Raw genomic sequence first — 21,184 nt, forward strand, 5'->3', positions numbered from 1 at the left:
AGTGGCTTTTCCATGCAGAGCCGTTCCCAGCCTGGCTTCTGGAGCTGGACGAGTGCCTGTGGCTGGGGTTGAGCTGGGGTTGAACCTCTCTTTGTGTCCCCCCACAGCAAAGAGGCCCAGAAATGTTTCTGTGGCTCCTCCAACTGCCGGGGCTACCTGGGCGGGGAGAACAGGGTCAGCATCCGCGCGGCCGGCGGCAAGATGAAGAAGGAGCGCTCCCGGAAAAAGGACTCGGTGAGTTCGGCTCTCCCGGAATCCCTGAGGTGGGAAAAGCCCTCTGAGATCGAGTCCAGCCATTCCCCAGCGCTGCCAAGACCACCCACGTCCCCAAGTGCCACGTCTGCTCGGCTTCAATCCCTCTGGGAATGGGGATTCCACCACCAGCAGCCCTTGCCATAAAGGAATTCCCCCCGTGTCCGACCTGACCCTCCCCTGGGACAGCTTGAGGCTGTTCCCTTGGAGCAGATGACTCCTGATGACCTCAGGGTTCAGTCTTTCCCATGGATGTGTCGTTAAATGTTGGATTGATCATCTTGGAGGTCTTTTCCAACTTCAGTGATTTTATTTCACAAGGCCCCTCAAGATTTGTGTTTTCTTGGACCTTCAGTTAAATCCGTATTTCCTTTCTCCTGGTTATTTAAAGTCCCACCAGAGGGGGACTTTCCCAGGTCCAGTATCTGCTCATTCGTAACTAAACCCTGCCATAAATTCCACATGGATTAAAAAATTTTGGTTGTTTTCCACGATTTTTAAACATCCATGAAAGATGAACAATATTGGCTCCACCATTTAGGGCATCACCTGAAATTGGGCAGCTCCGAGGGCAGAGTTCGGCCGTCTCCAGGTTGGGAGGTGGAATTTGAGTCTCTAAATTGTTTTGGCTTAGAGGCAACACTTGGAATTGCAGGGATGGGTTCACACTGTGTGGAAAAAGTGCAGAGAATCCAGAGCAAAAGGATTTTTTCTGGGTAAAATCTTCTGCAAGAACCTGCACAGGCTCTTCTTTAATTCCTACAAATTGTAATTATTCCATCCTTGAAGATACAAACTTCTATTCCTGTGGAGAAGGTTTATTCCTAATTCTTTTGGGAAGTTTAAAAATGCCAGTTTTCATTTTTATTTGCTGTATCAGGGAGTGAGGAAGCCAAGAAATAATTGATACATCATTTAGAGGGTGTGTTAGAACACTGATTAGTCACAAAATGATGATGAAGGATATTCCAGTGTCCATGTGGAGAGGGGGCCTCTGGTTGTAAGGATTATAAATCTGTTAAAATTTATAATCCATGAATCTATTACAGATTTATAAAGGAATTCTACAATTCAGAATATAAAGAATAAGTTTTACTTGCAATTAAAGATCATTTCTTAGTTTGTTTTCCTACCAGAGACGATCAACTGGGAGGCTTTTGGTGCGACCACCTGGAATTTCCACCTGTCCGGAGCTAAAACGTGACGTTCCTTAGGGAAAGCGGAGGTTGGAGTCAGGGAATTCCGTGGCCTGGGGCTGAGGTTGTTCTCCTTTGGCTGTGCAGGTGGATGGGGAGCTGGAGGCGCTGCTGGAGAACGGGGAGGGCCTCTCCGATAAAAACCAGGTGCTGAGCTTGTCCCGGCTCATGGTCCGGATCGAGACCCTGGAGCAGAAACTCACCTGCCTCAAGCTCATCCAGGTGAGGAGCAGCCCTGGGACCGGGAGGGATCCTCAGAGGAAGAGGGGAGTGTGGGAGGCAGGTCTTGCCCTTGTTCCAGCATCCCGAGCTCAGCTGAGTGGCTCCAGGATCCATTGCCCTTAAATTTTGTTCCCCAGTACGAGCTGTGTAATGGTTATCCTGGTCCTGCTGCTGAATCCCTGCTCCAATCCCAGCACTTCCAGCCACTTGAATCAGTTGGACGTGCTCAGGTGCCGAGTTCTGGCTCTGCTGTGGGTTTCACCATAATCCCAGTGGAGCAGTTTTCCATGGTTTTGCCCGGAAGTCTCTGACTATTCCCACATTTGGCTCTCCAGAACACTCACTCCCAGTCCTGCCTGAAGTCCTTCCTGGAGTGTCACGGCCTGTCCCTGCTCTGGATCTGGATGACGGAGCTGGGCGATGGCAGAGGAAGCACCGCCAACAACCTGAAGCTGCAGCTGGAGGTCAGTAATTCCCTGGGGTTGGGAGCTCCCACGGAATCCTCGAGGTGGGAAAAGCCCTCTAAGATCAAGTGCAACCATTCCTGATCACTGCCGAGGCTGCCACTAACCCAAGTGCCACATGCACAGGGCTGTTGGATCCCTCCAGGAACGGGGAGTCCGGACTTTCCCCTTTCTGGGGAACAGGGTTTTGGCAGCTTTACTGAATGTTCGGGATCACGAGGATTTTCTTTTCCTTCTGTTTTTTTTTTTAAATACAAATCCATGCCAAGTGTTCATGGAAAACAAACTCAGGTGCCTCAGAACTACAGGCCTGAAACTTCTGCCCTCAGGCACATCCTTAATGAACGGAAGGAATTTGCTCCTGTGGTTTTCCTTGAATTCCTGAGGTAGATTCCATGAGCGAGACTTAAAGGTTGTTGCTGTTGCTGTTTATTCCATGCTGAAGCACAGGGAATTGGAGATCCTCACGGTCTGAAATGGAACTGGAATGTTTTGGTTTTCCATAAGCAGTTTGGGATTGGATGCCCAAAGACATCTGGAAGTTCAAGGTCATCGAGTCCAAGCTGTGCCCGATGCCCACCTTGTCCCCAGCCCAGAGCACCAAGTGCCACCTCCAGGCCTTCCTGGGACCCCTCCAGGGTGGGGACCCCAACACTGCCCTGAGTGGCCCATTCCAATGTGTAACAACCCTTTCCATGGAGAAATTCTTCCCGAAATCCCTCACCCATGACCTGTGACCATCATTAGATAGATTAGCTCAGATACTTAAATTTTAGATGGGATATTAGGAAGGAGTTCTTGGCTGTGAGGGTGGTGAGCCCCTGGCACAGGTTGTCCAGAGATGTTGTGGACTTCCCATCCTTGGAAGTGTCCAAGGCCAGGCTGGACAGGGCTTGGAGCAACGTGGGATAGTGGGAGGTGTCCCTGCCCATGGCAGGAGGTGGAATGGACGACCCTTAAGATCCCTTCCCACCCAAACCTTGATACCACCTTGATATTCCAGACTGAATTCTTCCTGACAAAAGGGAATTATTCCAGGTTGGACACAGCTTTAAATCCTGATGGCTCTGACAATGCCCTGCTTGTCCTTGCCCTTAGATCATGAAGACCCTGGAGCTGCTGCCCATCCCTACCAAGAACATGCTGGAGGAGAGCAAGGTGCTGCCCATCATCCAGCGCTGGGCTCAGACCAAGACGGCGGTGCCGCAGCTCAGCGAGGGCGACGGATATTCCAGCGAGAACACGTCCCGGGCCCACACCCCGCTCAACACCCCGGAGCTCTCGGCCAAGCAGAGCGTGGAAGGTGACACAGACACCCCCAAGAAGTTGGTGTTCCGGAGGCTGAAGATCATCAGCGAGAACAGCATGGACAGCGCCATCTCGGATACCACCAGTGAGCTGGAAGGGAAGGAGGGCAAGGAGGACCTGGACCAGCTGGAGGCAGCCCCGATGGAGGTGACAGAGGAGCAGCAGCAGCAGCAGCAGCAGCAGCAGCAGCAGGACATCAGAACTGCTGTGGAGGCGCCGGTGGAGAGCAGCAAATCCCAGCCTGCTGAACTGGAGGCCGAGCCTGAGGCAGAGGTCAAGGAGAGCAACGGAGCGAAGCTGGAAGAGCCCATGGCCATGGAAACGCCGTCGCAGGATGAGGAGGAAGGAGTTTCTGATGTGGAGAGCGAGAGGAGCCAGGAGCAGACAGATAAAATCGTGGATGTGAGCGACTTGGCCACCAGGCTGCTCGACAGCTGGAAGGAGCTCAAGGTAAGAGGCAGCTCCGTGCAGCTCCAGCACCTGGAGCTAAGGAAAGCATGGATTTGGTGGTGGTGTGGTGCAAATGGGGCTGGTTTGATGTCTTTTGGTCAATATTTGGTGACTAAAATGGTCTTTTCTACACAAAAAGTGCTTTCTATATAAATCCTCTGGTGCAAACTGCCCTGGGTGTGACCTGAGTCCGGGTGGCACACGCTGAGATCAGCAGCTGGTTGGGTTTGGGCACACAAGGACACCTCGGTCATCCCGTTGTTTTTTAGGCTGTCCAGGAAAAGGGCAGCTCTGAGGGATTGAGATTCCCTTCTCAACCCATCAGGAAAGGAGGCCAGAGATGCCATGAGCATTTTGGGTGGAAGTGGCTCATATCCATCAGTGTTGAAACAAACTGATGGACTGTCTGCTCCTGAATTCCATCCCTGGAAGTGTTCAGGGCTGTTCCTAAATGCCTCATCCCTGGCAGTGTCCAAGGCCAGGTTGGACAGGGCTTGGAGCACCCTGGGGTAGTGGAAGGTGTCCCTGCCCATGGCAGGGGCTGCAGCTGGATGATCTCAAAGGTCCCTACCAGCCCAAGCATTTTGGGATTCTCTGAATTCAGTTATCCCAACATCCTCAGCTTTTCCTGTCCTTTCAACATCTGCTTTTCATCTGCACCGTGTGGAGCCTCCAGAGAAGGGTCTGTTGGCCACAAAGGTTCTCTCAAAGGCCATGTTGGATCAACCCCTGGGTGTTTGTAGATGGAAATGCCCAGATTTGGGTGTTACTTGGGACTTCAGTGGTTTCACTCCCACCAAGGTCTTCTGGAGCAGAAAACCTCTTCAAGAGAAGGGATTGGTGGCTCCCTCTGTCCTGTGGAATTGTGTCCCTGTCCCACAGGTGGCCAGTGGGATCTTCAGCCAACAGCTCCTTTCTGATGGGATGTAGGGTGACATTCCAGTAACGGTTTTAAACTAAAAGAGGAAAGATTTAGATCAGTGGTGAAGAAGGAGTTAATTCCTGCTGTGAGGCTGGGCAGGCCCTGGCACAACTTCCCAGAGCAGCTGGGGCTGCCCCTGGATCCCTGGCAGTGCCCAAGGCCAGGCTGGACATTGGGGCTGGGAGCAGCCTGGCACAGTGGGAGGTGTCCCTGCCCATGGCAGGGGTGGCACTGGGTGGGCTTTGAGGTCCTTCCAACCCAAACCATTCCATGGTTCTGTGGATCTTGCTCTCTGCTCAGCGCTTCAGTCATTCCTGGGTTTCTTTAGCTCTTTGGAAGCTCCTCACCGAGCTGCTGCTTCTGTAGGATTGTGCTCCATGTATTATTTTATATTCCTTATATTCAAGGGCAGGAGGGGTGGGAGCCTCTTTAAGAAGTCCAAACCCAGTGATTCCTGGGGATCCAGCAGGAATTGAAGGTGCTGCTGCAATTCCAGCTTCCTGTGGGCTTGGTGGCTCTTCTGCCCTTCTCTCAATCAACCACCAGCCCAGCTTTAATTACTGGAAGTAGTTTTAAGCAAATTCATGTTTTCTGATGCATCACAGAGCTAAGGAGTTTATTTACCCATTGGCTTTGATAATGAGTAATGATTGAAGGAGGTTAATTAAAATAACGGGTGTTAATTGTGCTGCGGCGCCAGTGCAGGTGGAGGAGACCTCACCTTAAGCTTTGCTTGTGCCGTTCTGTAGCTACAAACATCAGGATTTAGAAATGCAGAGATTCCCAGGAGAATTCAGGGACATTTTGCCTCAGTCTGAATTTTTCAGGAGGATCAGACACTCCGGGAAATTCACAGTTTTGGGCACAATCATTTGTGCCGCAAATCTTGGAGGGGGAAGAAGGGAGGTGACTGAAATCCATTTCTGCAGAGAGGCTGGGTTGTGGTTTGGTGTTTTCCTCCCCTTTGTTCCGAGTGGATCTGATCCTTTACCAGCTTTGAATTTGCAGACTCTTGGTGTGCTTTTCCTCTTGAAGCGACACCGTCAGGTTGGATTTGTGGTTAAAGAGGAAAAAGTCCTTTTCCGTCATTGCCAAGAGAATTGTTAAGGTCGGAAAAGACCTCCCAAGATCAAGTCCGACCTGTTTTAAACTGAAAGTTGAGGCAGGCCTTAGTCCCGCTCTGCTTTGGAGACTTGTTTTGGGTATCCAGACGGAGTTTTTCCTTTGGAACTGCCGTGTTCCCTTCCACGTGCATGGGACAGCACAGAGAAAATGATAAAATATTGGTAAAACGTGTGAAATTTCACAAAACTCCCCCAAAACATTGGTCTGAGACCAGATTTGATCTGACGGTGTCGTTTTATCCCCAAGATTTGTGTTTTCTTTGGAGCTTGGAGAAGCTCAGCTTGGGAATCTACAGAATTTTGTTGAAGTTGTGGTTGGACCATGGAGTCCTGCCACATTCCCGTATTTTAGAGGTGGATTCTCATCCTCTCCGTGTATTTATTAATGAGGTCGTGGTCTGCTTGTGGGGATGGGGTTGGATCTCACGAGCTTGGAGTGTAATCCCAGCAAATCCATCCCAAAAAAGCCGGATCGTGACACGGGGCTGTGACAACTCGTTTCTCTCTAAAATAATTGTAGGGAAGCTGGGAGCTGGGAATTTATCCTGTGCTGGACTTTTTCATGGCTCGGGGAGTTAACTGCCTCTGTCCACCTCTCACCTCATGAGGTGCCACCAAAGCCCGCCCCGGATGTCTAAAAGACAAATCCAAGCTGGAAGGGGGATGGCTCAGTCACCCCCAGGTGCCTTTCCCGGCACATCCGAGCTTTGGAAAAGCCGGGTTTTTGGGGCGGTGGAACACCTGGCCTTGGCTGGGGGGCGGGAGGGTCGGAAACGTCGTGACTTAAGCGCTGTCCTCTCCAGCCTTGCTGATGACCCCCTTGTAATTTCCACCGTTTCCATCCAGCTTCTCCGGGCAGCCAGAGCTGACCAAGGGGCTCCTTTTCTCCAACTCCGTGCGGAAGAAGGGAGAGGACATAGCGTGAAGAGCCGGGAAGATGGTTGGGAAGCTGGATGATGCATGAGCAGTGTGATAGGTGAAAGGAGGACAGAGGTGGTTAACTCGGGGATGCCGACGTTATTTTGGTGCGTCCATTGCCGGCAATGGACGTCGCTCCGGGGAAATCCCAGCTCCTGGCCTGAAAGGATTAAGTGAGCTTAATTTTTTTCTCTACCTCTACACACAGGACTTTTAAGTCCTTCCAGGGCTCCAACACTCCGACTCCGTGAGGAGTGCTGGCCACGGCCACACCCCTGGCACAACACCACACACACTCCCATTCCCAGCGGGATGAGTTTTCAGCCCGGGCTCGTGGGCGCCGATCCCGCTGTCCGAGGAAGCGCCGCATGGCTTCTCCCGGGCTGAAAACTCCCTCCCAGTGCCAAAGGCTGCCTGCTGGGCACCCGGCAGGGGCACAGGTGCTGGTTCCACGTGGTTCCTCCGGGTGGATCGCGCTCAGGTAAGGCTCCGTGGGCTGATCCGTGCGGAGAGGCCCGTGCTGGAGGTGACACGTGGTGCGATGGCCAACAGACCTCTCGGAAGCACCGGAACACGCCGTAGGGCCAAGCTTGGGAAGCTCTTCCCAACGTCTACTTGACGGCTGAGGTTGAGTAGCTGAGCTGAGGGACAGGAGAGGACATTTTGGTGCCACTCTGCCTCAGGTGGGACCGAGTTTTGGGAATCTTCCTCCACCCCAGAGGAGGCCCTCACTTCTGGGAAAGGGCAGTTGGGAGTTGTGGCTCTGAGGGTCCACAGGCCCTTTCCTTGTGAGTTGGAGAGGGTCTTGGTTTTAGGAAAAGTCTTTTGGAAGAGCCAGCCTTGGGTTTAAACGGTTTCAGTTGGACACTTCTGACCTTCCAGGCGTTTGCGGTGACTCGGAGCTCAAGGCTGAGCCCTCACCCTGACTTAGGCCAAAGTGGCCTTTTTTTTTTTGCGCCCATCTGGGAGCTTAATAATCATGGAATCAGGGAATTGTTAGGGTTGGAAAAACCCTCCGAGACCATTGAGCCCAACTCTTCCCCCAGCACTGCCAAGGCCACCCCTGCCCCATGTCCCCAGTGCCACATGCACAGGGCTGGTAAATCCCTCCAGCAATGGGCACTCCGCCCCTGCCCTGGGCAGCTGTGCCAGGGCCAGACAGCCCTTTCCCGGAGGAATATTCCCAATATCCAACCTGAGCCTGCCCTGGAGGCCACTTCACCCTGAACGGGACATCTTGGGTGACCAAGGCCAAAGGCGCTTCCATCTTCCCCTGGGGTGATCTTTCCGAGTCTGCTCTGATTTATCCTGGTAGCGCCCTGTGAAGCTGCTCTTGCCTGTCCCTTTCCCAGTGAAGCCTTCCTGGAGTGCCTGGCTCTGGCTCTGGCTCGTGCATCCCATGCTTTAATGGGGAATTTTATAATTTGTTATAACTTAGAGCAAGGAATAGTTTGAGAAAACAATAGGATTGGGGAGCGGCCAGGCCGGGGTTTGCTGTGGGATTTTCTGGCCTTCCAGCAGGGATTTCGTGGTGTTGGTCCTTCCTCTTGCTCTGCCCCATCCCTTGGGATCACGCTGGAGCTGCAGAGGGAAGAGAGGAGAGGAGGGAGGAAGGGAAGGAAGAGCATCCAGCCGCGTAGGGGATGGATTTGGTTGAGTTGTGTTCCTTCAACAAGTCAGCAGAAGTTCGTAGAGTTGTAGGATAAACTCCTGGAATCCTTAAGGTTGGAAAAGACCTCTAAGATCATCAAATCCAACCGTTAATTCAGGAGTGATTGGCAGCTGAGGGACGGATTCAGGGAGGAGGTTCCATCAAGGCACAATCTTCCTTTCCCACTGCTGCGTCTTTCGAGTCCTGACTCGATCCTGCAGCTCTCTTCCCTTTCCCAAGCCAAGGCTGGCTTGTGCCTGAGGCTGGACAGCCTAAATCCCATTTTTCCCCCCTCTTTTGTGTCGAACAGACTCGTGTCACTTTTCCTTCTGCGTTTAATTTTCCGTGCAATCCCTTCAAAGCTGTGCTGGAAGCTCGGGAGCCATTTGGAGCCCGTTAGCCGCGGTCGCGTTGATTGAGGAATTCTGCAGCTCCGAGCCAGCAGCTTCCGTTTCCCAAAATAAAATCGACTTTTCTTGGGACTTTCCCCAGCCTGGTCTGACCACCATCTGCTTCTCATGGAGCAATTTGGACAAGTCCTTCCGTTTGTTCCTGGTTCAAAGCCTTTGCTGTCTCCATCTTCCCACGTGGATGCTGGAGGCTCCACCGAGTAGAGCTGGAGTTGCTCTGCAACAGGACGGAGCTCACTCCCTGCTCATAATGACCTTGGATTTTGGGCTTCCTGGACTTTTTAGGGCTGGCCAGTTGGTTGGGATGGATCCTGGAACGGGCTCCCCCAGTGCCCTGGTGAACCTCAAGCGAGGTGTGGCAGGAGCGGCAGTGCCGGGGGTGCCAAGTCCCCTTACTCCAGGTGCTCGGTGTCCTCCTTCTCTTCCCACCGAGCCTTTTCCCAGTAATTTCCCATTCCCCATCCTGCTCTTTAATGGGACAGATCCTTTTTAGGAGCTGGGGAGTTGGTGTGGTTTAGCTCTTCCCAACACTCGTGTTGTCCTTCCCCTCTGGGCAGCTCATCCATGATCCCGTTCCTCGGTGGCTCCTCATTCCCTCTGGGAGCAGCCCTGGGGCAGATTTGGGGGGATTTTTTGGATGTGCTGCTCTGAAAATGAACATTTTTAGGAGTTTAATGTGGGAAAGAAAGAAATGAAATTGGGAAACCCATTGCTGGGAGGTGATTTTGGGGCTTCAGGACCTGCGCCTGTGGTCACTTCCATCCCACACGAGGTGGTGAGAGGCAAGATCATCCCTGCCATCCACAGCCATGGAATTCTGTGGGAAAATAAAATCAAATCCATAAATTATGGCTGGATGGGGCTTGGAGCATCCTGGGCTGGCGGGAGGTTCCCTGACCGTGGTGGGGGTTGGAATTGGATGAGCTTCAAGGTCCCTTCCAGCCCAAACCATTCCATGATTCCATGATATGGGACATTGCAGAGATGACATCATTCATAAATACATAAATCCTATATAATTATGGGCTCCTCCTGCATCCCTCCCCACCCCAAACATGGAGCTGCTGCTTTGTTTCTTTACTTTTAATCTGAAAACCCCTGGACTTGGAGTCTTTTAACCCATAGCAAACACACAAACAGATAAAAAAAACTAAAAAATGTCATTTTAATGGAATTTTAATGCCTCTCTTTTTTGTAGATCCTTCAAACTGCACGTGCTGTGTCCAAGCTCTATGGAAAAGCAAAAATATCTTTAAAAACCTAAAAAACTTGGCCCAAATCCCTTTTTTTTTTTTAACCAGCAGCAGCACTTTTGAAGTAGTTTTGCCTCGTGGACAAACCACAACGGGTTTCTTCTCCTTTCCTTTTATTCACTAAAGGAAATTCTCGTTTTTAGCCCATCCAGGCCTGGGGGTGGACACGTTGCTAATGAGCCCCCTGAGCCACCCTTTAATTAATTCCCAAACAGCTTTAAAAACTCGAGGAATTAAAAAAAAAAAAAGATACTCTTTAAAATCTGAGAGTCAAATCAAGGTAAACGCCACATTTCTGAGCTCGTGGGAGCTTTAAATTCCCACCTGGAGCAGCCTTCTCCCCTCAGGAACAGTTGAATCCGTCTTTTTTCCCACTCTGCCTCATCCAGGGCGTAAATGAAAGGAGATTTTCGGGAAGGTGCCCTGGGAAAGCTGGAATGTCAGCACAGCTCCTGCCAGCAATTTCTTTGTGTGGAACTGAGCATCTCCTTCATGATTCCATGGGGTTTGTTTTGGGATGCAGCTGCAGCTCCATCAGGGATGCCCCATCAGGCGCAAAGCAGCTGGAAACAACTGGGAATTCTTGGGAATGCTGTATTCCTTCAGGAAGGGAACAGAGCTAGGGCTTGATAGAAGCTGGAATGAAACAAAAAGGAGCTTTTTATTCCAAGCTTTCAGGGCTTGGACAGTCAGGAATGTAAATGTAAAACCTCTGTAGGATCATGAGCGTCACTGAGATGAAATGGGATTTACACTGAGAGTGCCAGAAGATTCCAATTAAAAATACAGCAGAGCATGGGAAGGTGCTAATCAACCTCATTCCTAATTGTGAGGGTGCACAGTTGCTTCCAATGACGTGGGAAGAGTCGGTGCTGCGCACTCCAGTGGGGTTTAGCAGGGCTGTTGTGCTAAAGCTGGGCTTCAGGGAAGTTCTGATCCTCGTTCCCAGCTCTTCTTCCCTTCCTTCCCACGGTGCCATCTCCACCAGACCTTTGGGATCATCCCATCCCACCCCTGCCATGGGCAGGGACACCTCCCACTGTCCCAGGCTGCTCCCAGCCCCAATGTCCAGCCTGGCCTTGGGCACTGCCAGGGATCCAGGGGCAGCCCCAGCTGCTCTGGCAATTCCAGCCCAGCCCCTCCCCACCCTCCCAGCCAGCAATTCCCAATTCCCAGTCTCCCATCCATCCCTGCCCTCTGGCACTGGGAAGCCATTCCCTGTGTCCTGTCCCTCCAGGCCTTGTCCCCAGTCCCTCTGCAGCTCTCCTGGAGCCCCTTTAGGCCCTGCAAGGGGCTCGGAGCTCTCCCTGTGTCCTTCCCTTCTCCAGGGGAGCATTCCCAGCTGTCCCAGCCTGGATCCAGAGGGGCTCCAGCCCTGGAGCAGCTCTGGGGCCTTCTCTGGACTCTCTCCTGTGCTGAGGGAGGAGCTGGATGAGCAGAGGGTTTGGACTTTGCTGCCATTGAAGGAGTGCTGGACGCTGGGGTCTGATCTCAGCAGCTTCAGCAGGTCCTTGGTCGAAGGGGTTGCTCGGAGCTGGGCCTTGGCCTCCTGCTCATTGCCCTTGGGATGCTCCAACATCAAACACCAGACCTTGGGAGCATCATGGAAACGTGAACCCTGTCCCCAGTGAGGCTCTTGGGAGCTGGGAGAAGCCCAGGGATGGTCCATGAGCAGATGTTGGCCACCAGAGCCAGGATCACAGACTCATGGAATGTCTGCAGTGGGAATCACCAAGCCCAACTCCCTGCTCCTAGCAGGAGAATCTGAAACTGCCCTGGAGACCAGGACAGGGACAGCAGGAGGTGCTGGTGGGACACTCTTACCTCCCCACGGAATGTGTAGCACCCTACAGCTCTGCCCAGAGCTCTTGGCCCAAAATTCCACCTAAATCCATCAAAAATCAGACCCTGAGCAGAGGAGATAAGTGGAGAGCACCACAAAACCCCCAGAACTTTCCCTCAAGAGACCCTTTTTTGGGGGTTCCCTATCAAGGATTTATGCGGTTCTCGGCTCTTTGGGGTAGTTTTGGGAGCAGCTGGAATTCTGACCGTGCCCGTGCCTTTTCCACAGGAGGTGTATCGCATCCCGAAGAAGAGCCAAGCGGAAAAGGAGAGCAGTGGTAAGTCCTCACCTTTTCCATGTTCTCCTCTTCTCCCATGGAAATGCTTCATTTTCCCATCTGGGAATGCCGAGGGATGCTCTGCCTGCGCAGCTCCTGGGATAGGGAGGATAACCTGAGCGGTGGGTGGTGGGAGATGGAGCCCTGAGGGTGGCATGGGGCAGCCTAGAATTAAAATCATGGAATTGGTGAGCTTGGAAAAACCCTGCAAAATTGAGTCCAACTGTCCCCCAGCGCCGCCAAGGCCACCCCTGAGCCACGTCCCCAAGTGTCACATCCACGTGGCTTTTAAATCCCTCCAGCAATGGGGACTCCACCCCTGGACAGCCCTTTCCAAGAGGAATATTCCCAAATCCAACCTGAGCCTTCCCTGGTGCAACTCGAGGCCGTTTCCTCTTGTTCTAAGAGAGGGATACTCTAAATACTCCGAATGATAAAAATTTCCCCCCTCTTCCCTGTTTTCCCAACAGCTGACCGTGGGAGAGAGACAGCCGGGCTCCGGGATCAGACCCCTACTCCCAAGAACCCCATCCTGAGCCGGGAGCGGGATCCGGAGCGGCAGAGCCAGAGCAAGGAGAGGAAGAGACGCAGAGATTCCCTGTCCCCGCCATCCTCGGGCTACGAGCGGGGGACAAAGAGGCCGGAGGACAGGCAAGTGCTGGCAGGGATCCACCGTATTCCAGGGATCTGCTGTAATCCTGGGTAAAATCTGCAGGAAAAATGGTCCTGGAGATCTTTGAAATCGCCCAGGGCTGGGGAAGGGAGTTTTCTCCTGGAGCAATCCTGGTGGTGAGATCTGTTCCCGGGAGCTGGGCGGTTCTGTGGTGTTGCTGGCTTCTTCTCTGGGATGAGCTGCATCTCCATCTTCAGGCGTGTTTTGGGAATGAGGTGGGAAATGAGGAAAGCTGTGCCAGCTCCTGCACAGAAATTAGGGATCGTGGAATGGTTTGGGTTGGAAGGACCTTAAAGCCCATCCAGTGCCATGGGGACACCTTCCACTGTCCCAGGGTGCTCCGAGCCCCAGTGTCCAGCCTGGCCTGGGGCACTGCCAGGGCTGGGGAATCCAGGAATTCCAGGATGCAGCCCTCCTAATGCAAAGGGCTCCCTGGGTCCTTCAAAACCCATTCCCTTCTCCTCCTCCTCCTCTTCCTGGTGTGCTGGGAATTATTCTGAACTTGGAGCAATCCCTGCCTGAACAGGAGGGAGCAGTGCCCAAACCAGGACTTCTAACTCCAAAACTTCCTTGTCTGAGTAATTATTCCCTGCATATTCCTGCAAGGACAACAATCCAGGGAGCTGTGATCCCAGCAGGCCGGTGCCGTGTCTCCTGCCTTTCCTTGGGAACGGTGGCATCACTGCCGGGGCAGAGAATGCGACTCCTAATAAAGAGAAGGAAAATATTCCATGTCTTGGAGCTCAGAGTGACTGGAGATCATGTTAAAGGCAGGAAAAATACCAGGGAATTTCCTTTCAAGAATTCCGTTCTCTGTTGTCCCTCTCAAAGCCGCTCCGTAATTAGGGAACAATTGGTGCCGAGTCAGCCAGACGAGGAAACCTCGCGTTGAGCTGAGCCGGGAAAGTTGGAAACATCTGGAGAAAAAATACAGATGTAAATCTATCCCCCTGGAACGAGGCTGGAAACATCCCCAGGAAGTAAATCCTGGATTTTCGGGGTTGTTCTAAACAGAACAAGCGGTTCTTTTGGGTGAGGAGTTGCTGCTCTGGCTCTTCCTCCTGTGCCGTGTCCGTGAAGGAGCAACATCCTTCTCTGGGAATGTTCTCCCCACTCTGAGCATCCCCCGTTGTTATCCCAAGGATTTAATAAGGAAAATAACTGAATGGATGGAGAAGGGAACGCTAAACCCTCGGTTTCCTTCTCCCCACTCCCTCCACGCCGGCTGCTTCTCCTCCAAACTCTGCAGGCAGTGCCAGGAAAGACTTTAATTAGGGAAACCAAACTCCTCACGGCAATGAGGTTCCCATTAACGGATCCTGCAGCTCCTCTGGGAATGCCAGGAAACAGCTCCAGCGGATCTGTTGGTAGCAATGTGCTTTTGATATGTAAATGGATCCCAGGACCACGGAATATGTGGAGAATATCCTGGATGCTTTGTAGAATCCATTATGTTCAGGCTGCAAAGCATTTTTCCTTGTGATCCCTGTTTTACCACACTCGTAACGTCTGGAAATATCCACCTTTGATCTGAAATTTTCCTTGGTTGGGCTTTGATCAAAGTCCTTAGGCTTTTTCTTTTTTTTTTCCCCTCCTTCTTTAATTCCCTGGAAAAATCCCTCCAGCTGCTCTGTGTTTTGGGATGAAAACTCTTAAGGAATTAAAGCCCCATACACACCATTATTTTTTGAAGCTGAAGTTGTGGTCTGGGAAGGAGCAGAATTCCCAACAGGAATGTGCTGTTTGTGACTCCCTTGTTCTTTGCCATGTCTGCAGCTCCCGTGTCGGGGTTCCGGACTGGAAAGATGGAATTCTCATTCCAGCTCTGGAATTTGAGGGGGAAGGTGCCGTGGTGTGAGTTGCTCCTGTTTGGGAGCCTCTTCCAAATTCCTTGTTGGTCCTGCTTTAGGAGAACACGGCAGAGTGTTTCCAGCATTTTGGGATACCCTGCTGGTTCTGACCTTTCCGTGGGTTCTCTGGGAGATGTTCCCTCGCTCTCCAGGTATCCCGGAGCAGCTCCTCCAACTTCTCTGGCACCTTTGCGTCTCCATCAGCACCAGGCTGATGTTGGCCAATCCATCGGGATTGCTGACCCCCTGCCCTGGCTCCCTGTGGGGGAGCAGGACCAGCGGGGTGTTGGTGTTTCTCTTGAGTTGCTCAAACAGCCGGAAAAAAGGGAATGCTTTTAGGAATCGCCACTGTTGCTGGGCATTCCAGGTTTCCCACCCTCCCTTTTGCTGCTGGAGCCCTGGGCCTGCAGCTTCCTGAGGCCTCACAGCCCTTTCCCTGTTCCCTCTCTCCCAGGTATGACACGCCAGCATCTTCCAAGAAGAAGGTCCGGCCCAAGGACCGCAACAAGCTGTCCACGGAGGAGCGCCGGAAGCTCTTCGAGCAGGAGGTGGCCCAACGGGAAGCCCAGAAACAGCAACAGCAGCTCCAAAACCTGGGAATGACGTCCCCGCTTCCCTACGACTCCATGGGCTACGGAACGCCCCACCACAGCTTCATCGGATACCCGCCGGGGTACCCCATGCAGGCCTACGTGGACCCCAGCAACCCCAACGCCGGCAAGGTGCTGCTGCCCACGCCCACCATGGACTCCATGTGCTCTCCGGCGGGATACGAGCATTCCCAGACTTTGGTGGGGCACACGGTGGAGCCCGCCCTGAGCACGCCGCAGCCGGTGCCCGTTGTCCAGCACGTGGCCACCACCATGGAGGTGACCACCCCGCAGTACGTGGCCCAGAGCGACACCGTGGTGCACCAGGAGGCCAACGTGGCCGTGCTGCCGGTGGCCGCCGCCGGCGCGGTGCAGAGCCAGAGCTACGGGGTGTGGGATTCCAGCCAGCAGCCCGTGGCTGTCCAGCAGCCCTATTCCCCGGCCCAGTCCCAACCGGCCATCTACTACCAGGGCCAGACCTGCCAGACCGTCTACGGAGTGACCTCTCCCTACTCGCAGACCACCCCACCCATCGTCCAGGTAATTCCAGCTGGGAACACCAGGGGAGCCAGCTGGGAATTGAGTTACTCACTGTTGCTTCTCTTGTTGGAGCATCTTCTTAGCTCTTCTCAGGGAACTTCCTGCCCAGGAGTAGGAGAAAAGCACATTCCAGGGCATTTCCCATCTACAAACGGCATGAATTAGAGAATCATGGAATCTGGGAATGTGTTGGGTTGGAAGAACCTTAAAGAACATCCCAATCCACCCCCTGCTGTGGGCAGGGACACCTTCCACTGGCCCAGGGTGCTCCAAGTCCCAATGTCCAACTTGGCCTTGGGCATTCCAAGGGATGGGGGATATTGAGAGCATCCAGGGATGGGGGATATAGAACACTTCCAGGGATGGGGGATATAGAACACTTCCAGGGATGGGGGATATAGAACACTTCCAGGGATGATGATTCCATAGTCCTTGGGGCAAATCAGGAACTTGCAGCTTGCAGGAATGTTTCAGAACCTCTTTAGAGAAGTTGTGTTGGTTTCTTGACTGTTGAAGGGAGGTTTGTGGGCAGGAGCTGAGTAAACGAGTAAAACATGGATGTGGGAGCTCAGCTTCCACTGGCTTTTGGAAGTGGGAGTCTGGAGCTACCAGAATTAATCACATTCCAAAAATCTAAGGATAATATTGGGAAGGAATTGCTGGCTGGGAGGGTGGGGAGGGGCTGGGCTGGAATTGCCAGAGCAGCTGGGGCTGCCCCTGGATCCCTGGCAGTGCCCAAGGCCAGGCTGGACATTGGGGCTGGGAGCAGCCTGGGACAGTGGGAGCTGCGCTCCTCTAGCAAAGGTTTTTTTGGGAAAACCAGCTGAGTGTGATTCCCTGTTCCAGAGCTATGCCCAGCCAGGTCTGCAGTACATCCAGGGCCAGCAGATCTACACGGCTCATCCGCAGGGAGTCATCGTGCAGCCCCCCACGGCCGTCACCACCATCGTGGCAGCCGGACAGCCCCAGCCCATCCAGCAGGTGAGGACTGCTGGATCCAAAGGGATGGGGAGGGTTTTCCCGTGGGATAAAGAGCTCTCAGGGCACCTCTCATGGCCCCTCATGACTTCTCTCTTCATCCCTTCCGTGCTGTTTCCAGCCTGAGCTGGTGGTCACCAATAACCTCCTGGATCTGCCTCCGCCGTCCCCTCCCAAACCCAAAACCATCGTCCTCCCTCCCAACTGGAAAACGGCCCGGGACCCTGAGGGAAAGATCTACTACTACCACGTGGTCACCAGGTGAGTGTGGGCATCGCTGACCCCTGTCCCCAGGTGCCACGGCCACAGGGCTTTGAGATCCCTCTGGGATGGGCACTCCAGCACTGTCCAGGGACAGCTGTTTCCATGAAGGAATTTTCCCAATCTGAACGTCCCCTGGCACAACTTGAGGCCGTTCCCTCTTGTCCTGTCGTTTGTTTCTTGGGAGAAGAGCCCAACTCCCACCTCCACAGCAAGGAACGCGATTTTCCCAATGTTTTCCCCACACCTTTCCCATTAGTTTTGGGAAGAACCAGGTTTTGGATCAATCCCTATGGAATTACCTGGAATTATAACGAATTTTAAGCTTCTAAAAAGGATTTTTTTTTACATTTCCAACGCCGTGGGAGGTGTGGATGGGGATCCACCTCTGAAGGGATAAGCCAGGAATATTTTCTCCCATATCCATTTCCTGCTGTCAATTCTTGTTCCTGGCACACATTTCTCTGCATCCACTAATCTTTTCCATCTCCCTTTGGATTCCTCTCTGCTTCCTGGCACACCAACAGCAGGGCAGGAGACCTTCAAACACCTGGAACTGAAACCAGTCGAGCAGGAACTGGTGAACTGTGCTGGTTGGAAGTCTCGGGATGAGATGAAGAGGCCCAGCTGGGGTCTCTGCTGGGACATTCCCACCTTTCCATGCTGGGAATTTCATCCTGGTGATGAACATCCCTTGATCCCACAGCGTCACCATGGTGGGAAATGGTGCAAATTCCCTTTTTCCTGTTCTTCCTGCTTGGTTTTAACCTTCTCCAACTTAGAAATCCTCAAACGCAGCATCAGGAGCAAGACGAGGCCGCGAATTCCGCGTGTCAGGAATTCTGATGGCTGATGGACTCCGGATGTGCCAGCTGATGGGATAATCCATGAGCAGGTCCCGGTTTCTTTAAGGGTCTGTCTCCCTTCCTCCAGACAAACCCAGTGGGATCCTCCAACCTGGGACAGCCCCGGGGACGACGCCAGCCTGGAGCACGAGGCCGAGATGGACCTCGGGACCCCCACGTACGACGAGAACCCCATGAAGGTGAGGGAGGCAAATCCTTGGGAAGGACCATGGGATGGGAGGTCAGTGTGGATTCGGGGCGTGGCAGGGGGACAGAAGTGACCCCGGATCCTCTGGAGTGGCTCTGTTGGGGCTCGGCCGTTGCGGCCACAGCTCGAGTGGACACCGGACTTCCCTGAAGTTCTGCCCTGCATTCCAACCTCGTGTGTGGAGCTGGCCAAAAAAATGGGAATGAGGGGGAATAACATTGAGAAGGACAAACTGAGGGTGTAGCTCAGGAGCCTTTCCCATATCTTTCTGATTCCTTAAAAAGCTGGAGAAGATCCATGGAAAGAAAGGAATCAATCCTCCCACTGCTCCGGTGCTCCCGCATTCCCGGGAGTGACTTTCCTGGAGGCGGAAGCAGCAGCACCCTGGAACCCTGCAGCACCCGGGAACATCCCACACGGCTGCTGTTGCCTTTCCATGTGCTGCCAGGATCCCAAGGGTTAATCCCATTCCCGGAACGCCTCCGAGTGCTCCAGCCAGGATTCCTGGCGAGTTCACTCCGACAAAATTACGGACAAATATTTATCTCCCTGGAAAGAAATTAATTGGAAAATGAGCTCAGAGCTGGCACTCCCTGCACAGCCAGGAGCTGTTGCTTCCACAGGGGAATCCAGGGAAGCCTTTTCAAGGATTCTTACCCCTGGATCAGTGTCACCTTTATCCCATGGCATTCCCTGGAGATTCCGGGATCTCAGGATTGCAAATATTGTTGAAGGATGTTTGGATTGATGAAGAAAATGTTAATTTGAGGCTCTGAAGGGAGATTTGGAGCTGGAATAGCTGGGAATTGCATCCCTGTGGAGGGATGAGCTGAAGTTCAGTGGTGCAGAGCAGCTTGGAGGTATCTGGGAGCATCCCTGGGGTGGGAAGGAGGTGCTGAGGAGAAGGTTGGGCTCTTCCGAGTGAGGGAATAGAGCTGTGCTGGTGCTTTCCAGCTTGGGAATTGTTTTCCTATGGAATTTTGAGGGTCTCCGTGCTGCCTGCACAGCAGAGGGAGCAGCAAGGAATGATGCTCCCATGAATGTGGGGGTTTATCCCATAAACTGGGATGAGGAGGAGCTGAGGGCCGAGGTGGCCATCCAAGGGCTTCACCTCGGGCCGGACATGAACTCCCTGCTCCTTCCAGGTTTTGCTGCTCGCTCCAAACCCCAAATCCCTGAATTTCCCTGAATCCATGAATCCCTCATTCCTAGATGAGCCGTGGCTCTGGCTGACCTCAGGGTGAGGTGGTTCCAACTCACTCCAGAGCTTCAACTCCTTTTCTTCTGGGCCAGGATGGCCGGAAGGTCGGGATTTTCCTGGCACTGAATTCCCATGGTCACGGCTCCCGCCTCTGACGCTTCCACCCTGAAATTACAACCACATTCCTTGGATTTTTCACCCTGCTCCCCACCCCACACCTTTCCCAAGTGGATTAAACCCACCCAGGAGGGATTAAACCCACCGGCACCGCGGCTCCGGCGTCCGACAGCTGCGGCTGCTATTCCCGGTGTTCCTGGGCCGTGGGGGAGGATTTTGATGGAAAGGCACAAGAGGAGTGGGAAGCCAGGGTCGCCATTCCCTTTAAAACACCCTTGGAATCCTGTTTTTCCCCTTGGAAAATGGCTTTCTGGAGGGAGTGGCTCAGCAGGAAGGCTGGCAGGGACGCCGGGCTGGATGCTGAAGGTTTTGCATCCTATTAGATGGAAAAAGCTTGGAATTGGGATGGGTTTGTCTGTGCCCGTTGGTTCTCCATGGAAAAGTCAGTGTCAACAGAGCAGATCCCAGCTGCTGGAGAAGAGAATCCCAGTCAGGCTCCTCCAGCTTTTCCCAAACATTTGGCTTCCTGATCCCATCCCAGGCTGGTTTTCCCACTGTTTTTGTGGCTTCTCCATTCCTGTCTCCTCCAGAGGCTGAAAAACAGCGACAGCACCATTTGGAGGCATTTTTCTGTGTTAGTTTTCCCGGCAGGCTTTGGATTATGGGATTACACTTTGGGGAGGTGAGGGAGGAAGGCCTTGATAAAGATGTTTTGATATTAAAAGGAATTTAAAATGCAATTTTAGCCTAAAATTAGGGAAAATTCTCCGAGGAGGAATTGGCACTTTGGCACGAGGAGGAGCTTGGAAATGGAGCTTTTATTTCTCCTCCTCATTTTCCCTGCCAATTTTAGACACCGATTTTTCCCCTCATCCCACACGGAGAGGGGTTGGATGGGGAAGGGTTTGGGGGTGGAGAAGGGTTTAGGAATGGAGAAGGATTTGGGAATGGAAAAGGGTTTGGGAATGGAGAAGGATTCGGTGGTGGAGAAAGGATTGCTGATGGAGAAGGGATTCGTCATGGAGAAGGGTTTGGGAGTGGAGAAAGGATTGGTGGAGAAGGATTTCAGGATGGAGAAGGGTTTGAGGATGGAGAAAGAATTTGGGGGTGGATAATGGGTTGGTGATGGAGAAGAGTTTGGTGATGGAGAAGGATTTTTGGGGTTGGACAAGGATTTCATGATGGAGAAGGGATTGGTGATGGAGAAGAGTTGGGGGATGGAGAAAGGGTTGGTGGAGAAAGATTTGGGGATGGAGAAGGATTTGGGGGTGGAGCAGGGTTTGGTGTAGAAGGCTTTGGGAATGATGAAGGGTTTGGGAATGACGAGGGGTTTGGGAAGAACAAAGGGTTTGGGAAGGGTTTGGCAATGATGAGGGGTTTGGGAAGAATGAAGGGTTTGGGAATGATGAGGGGTTTGGGAATGACAAAGGGTTTGGGAAGAACAAAGGGTTTGGGAAGGGTTTGGGAATGACAAAAGTTTGGGAAGAACGAAGGGTTTGGGAATGATGAGGGGTTTGGGAAGGGTTTGGGAATGATGAGGGGTTTGGGAATGACGAGGGGTTTGGGAAGGGTTTGGGAATGACGAGGGGTTTGGGGAGGGTTTGGGAATGGTGAGGGTTTGCCCACGGAGC

General features: G+C 52.9%; 1 protein-coding gene across 2 annotated transcripts in view; it reads left to right on the forward strand.

Annotated features, from left to right (window-relative positions):
* Nucleotides 1-21,184, forward strand: part of SETD2 (SET domain containing 2, histone lysine methyltransferase) — a 51,637-nt gene that overhangs the window by 25,492 nt on the left and 4,961 nt on the right. Inside the window, exons 9-18 of one of the 2 annotated variants that reach the window (XM_048304526.1) lie at nucleotides 108-234; nucleotides 1,536-1,670; nucleotides 2,006-2,134; nucleotides 3,233-3,892; nucleotides 12,242-12,290; nucleotides 12,761-12,941; nucleotides 15,268-15,943; nucleotides 16,790-16,924; nucleotides 17,043-17,182; nucleotides 18,116-18,227. In XM_048304526.1, the coding sequence (XP_048160483.1) occupies nucleotides 108-234; nucleotides 1,536-1,670; nucleotides 2,006-2,134; nucleotides 3,233-3,892; nucleotides 12,242-12,290; nucleotides 12,761-12,941; nucleotides 15,268-15,943; nucleotides 16,790-16,924; nucleotides 17,043-17,182; nucleotides 18,116-18,227 (2,344 nt within the window). Of the gene's footprint in view, nucleotides 1-107; nucleotides 235-1,535; nucleotides 1,671-2,005; nucleotides 2,135-3,232; nucleotides 3,893-6,784; nucleotides 7,030-12,241; nucleotides 12,291-12,760; nucleotides 12,942-15,267; nucleotides 15,944-16,789; nucleotides 16,925-17,042; nucleotides 17,183-18,115; nucleotides 18,228-21,184 lie in introns of those variants that run through there. The other variant, XR_007203803.1, reaches the window with a different exon arrangement.

Source organism: Corvus hawaiiensis, chromosome 1, assembly GCF_020740725.1.
Source record: "Corvus hawaiiensis isolate bCorHaw1 chromosome 1, bCorHaw1.pri.cur, whole genome shotgun sequence".
Lineage (NCBI taxonomy): Eukaryota > Metazoa > Chordata > Aves > Passeriformes > Corvidae > Corvus > Corvus hawaiiensis.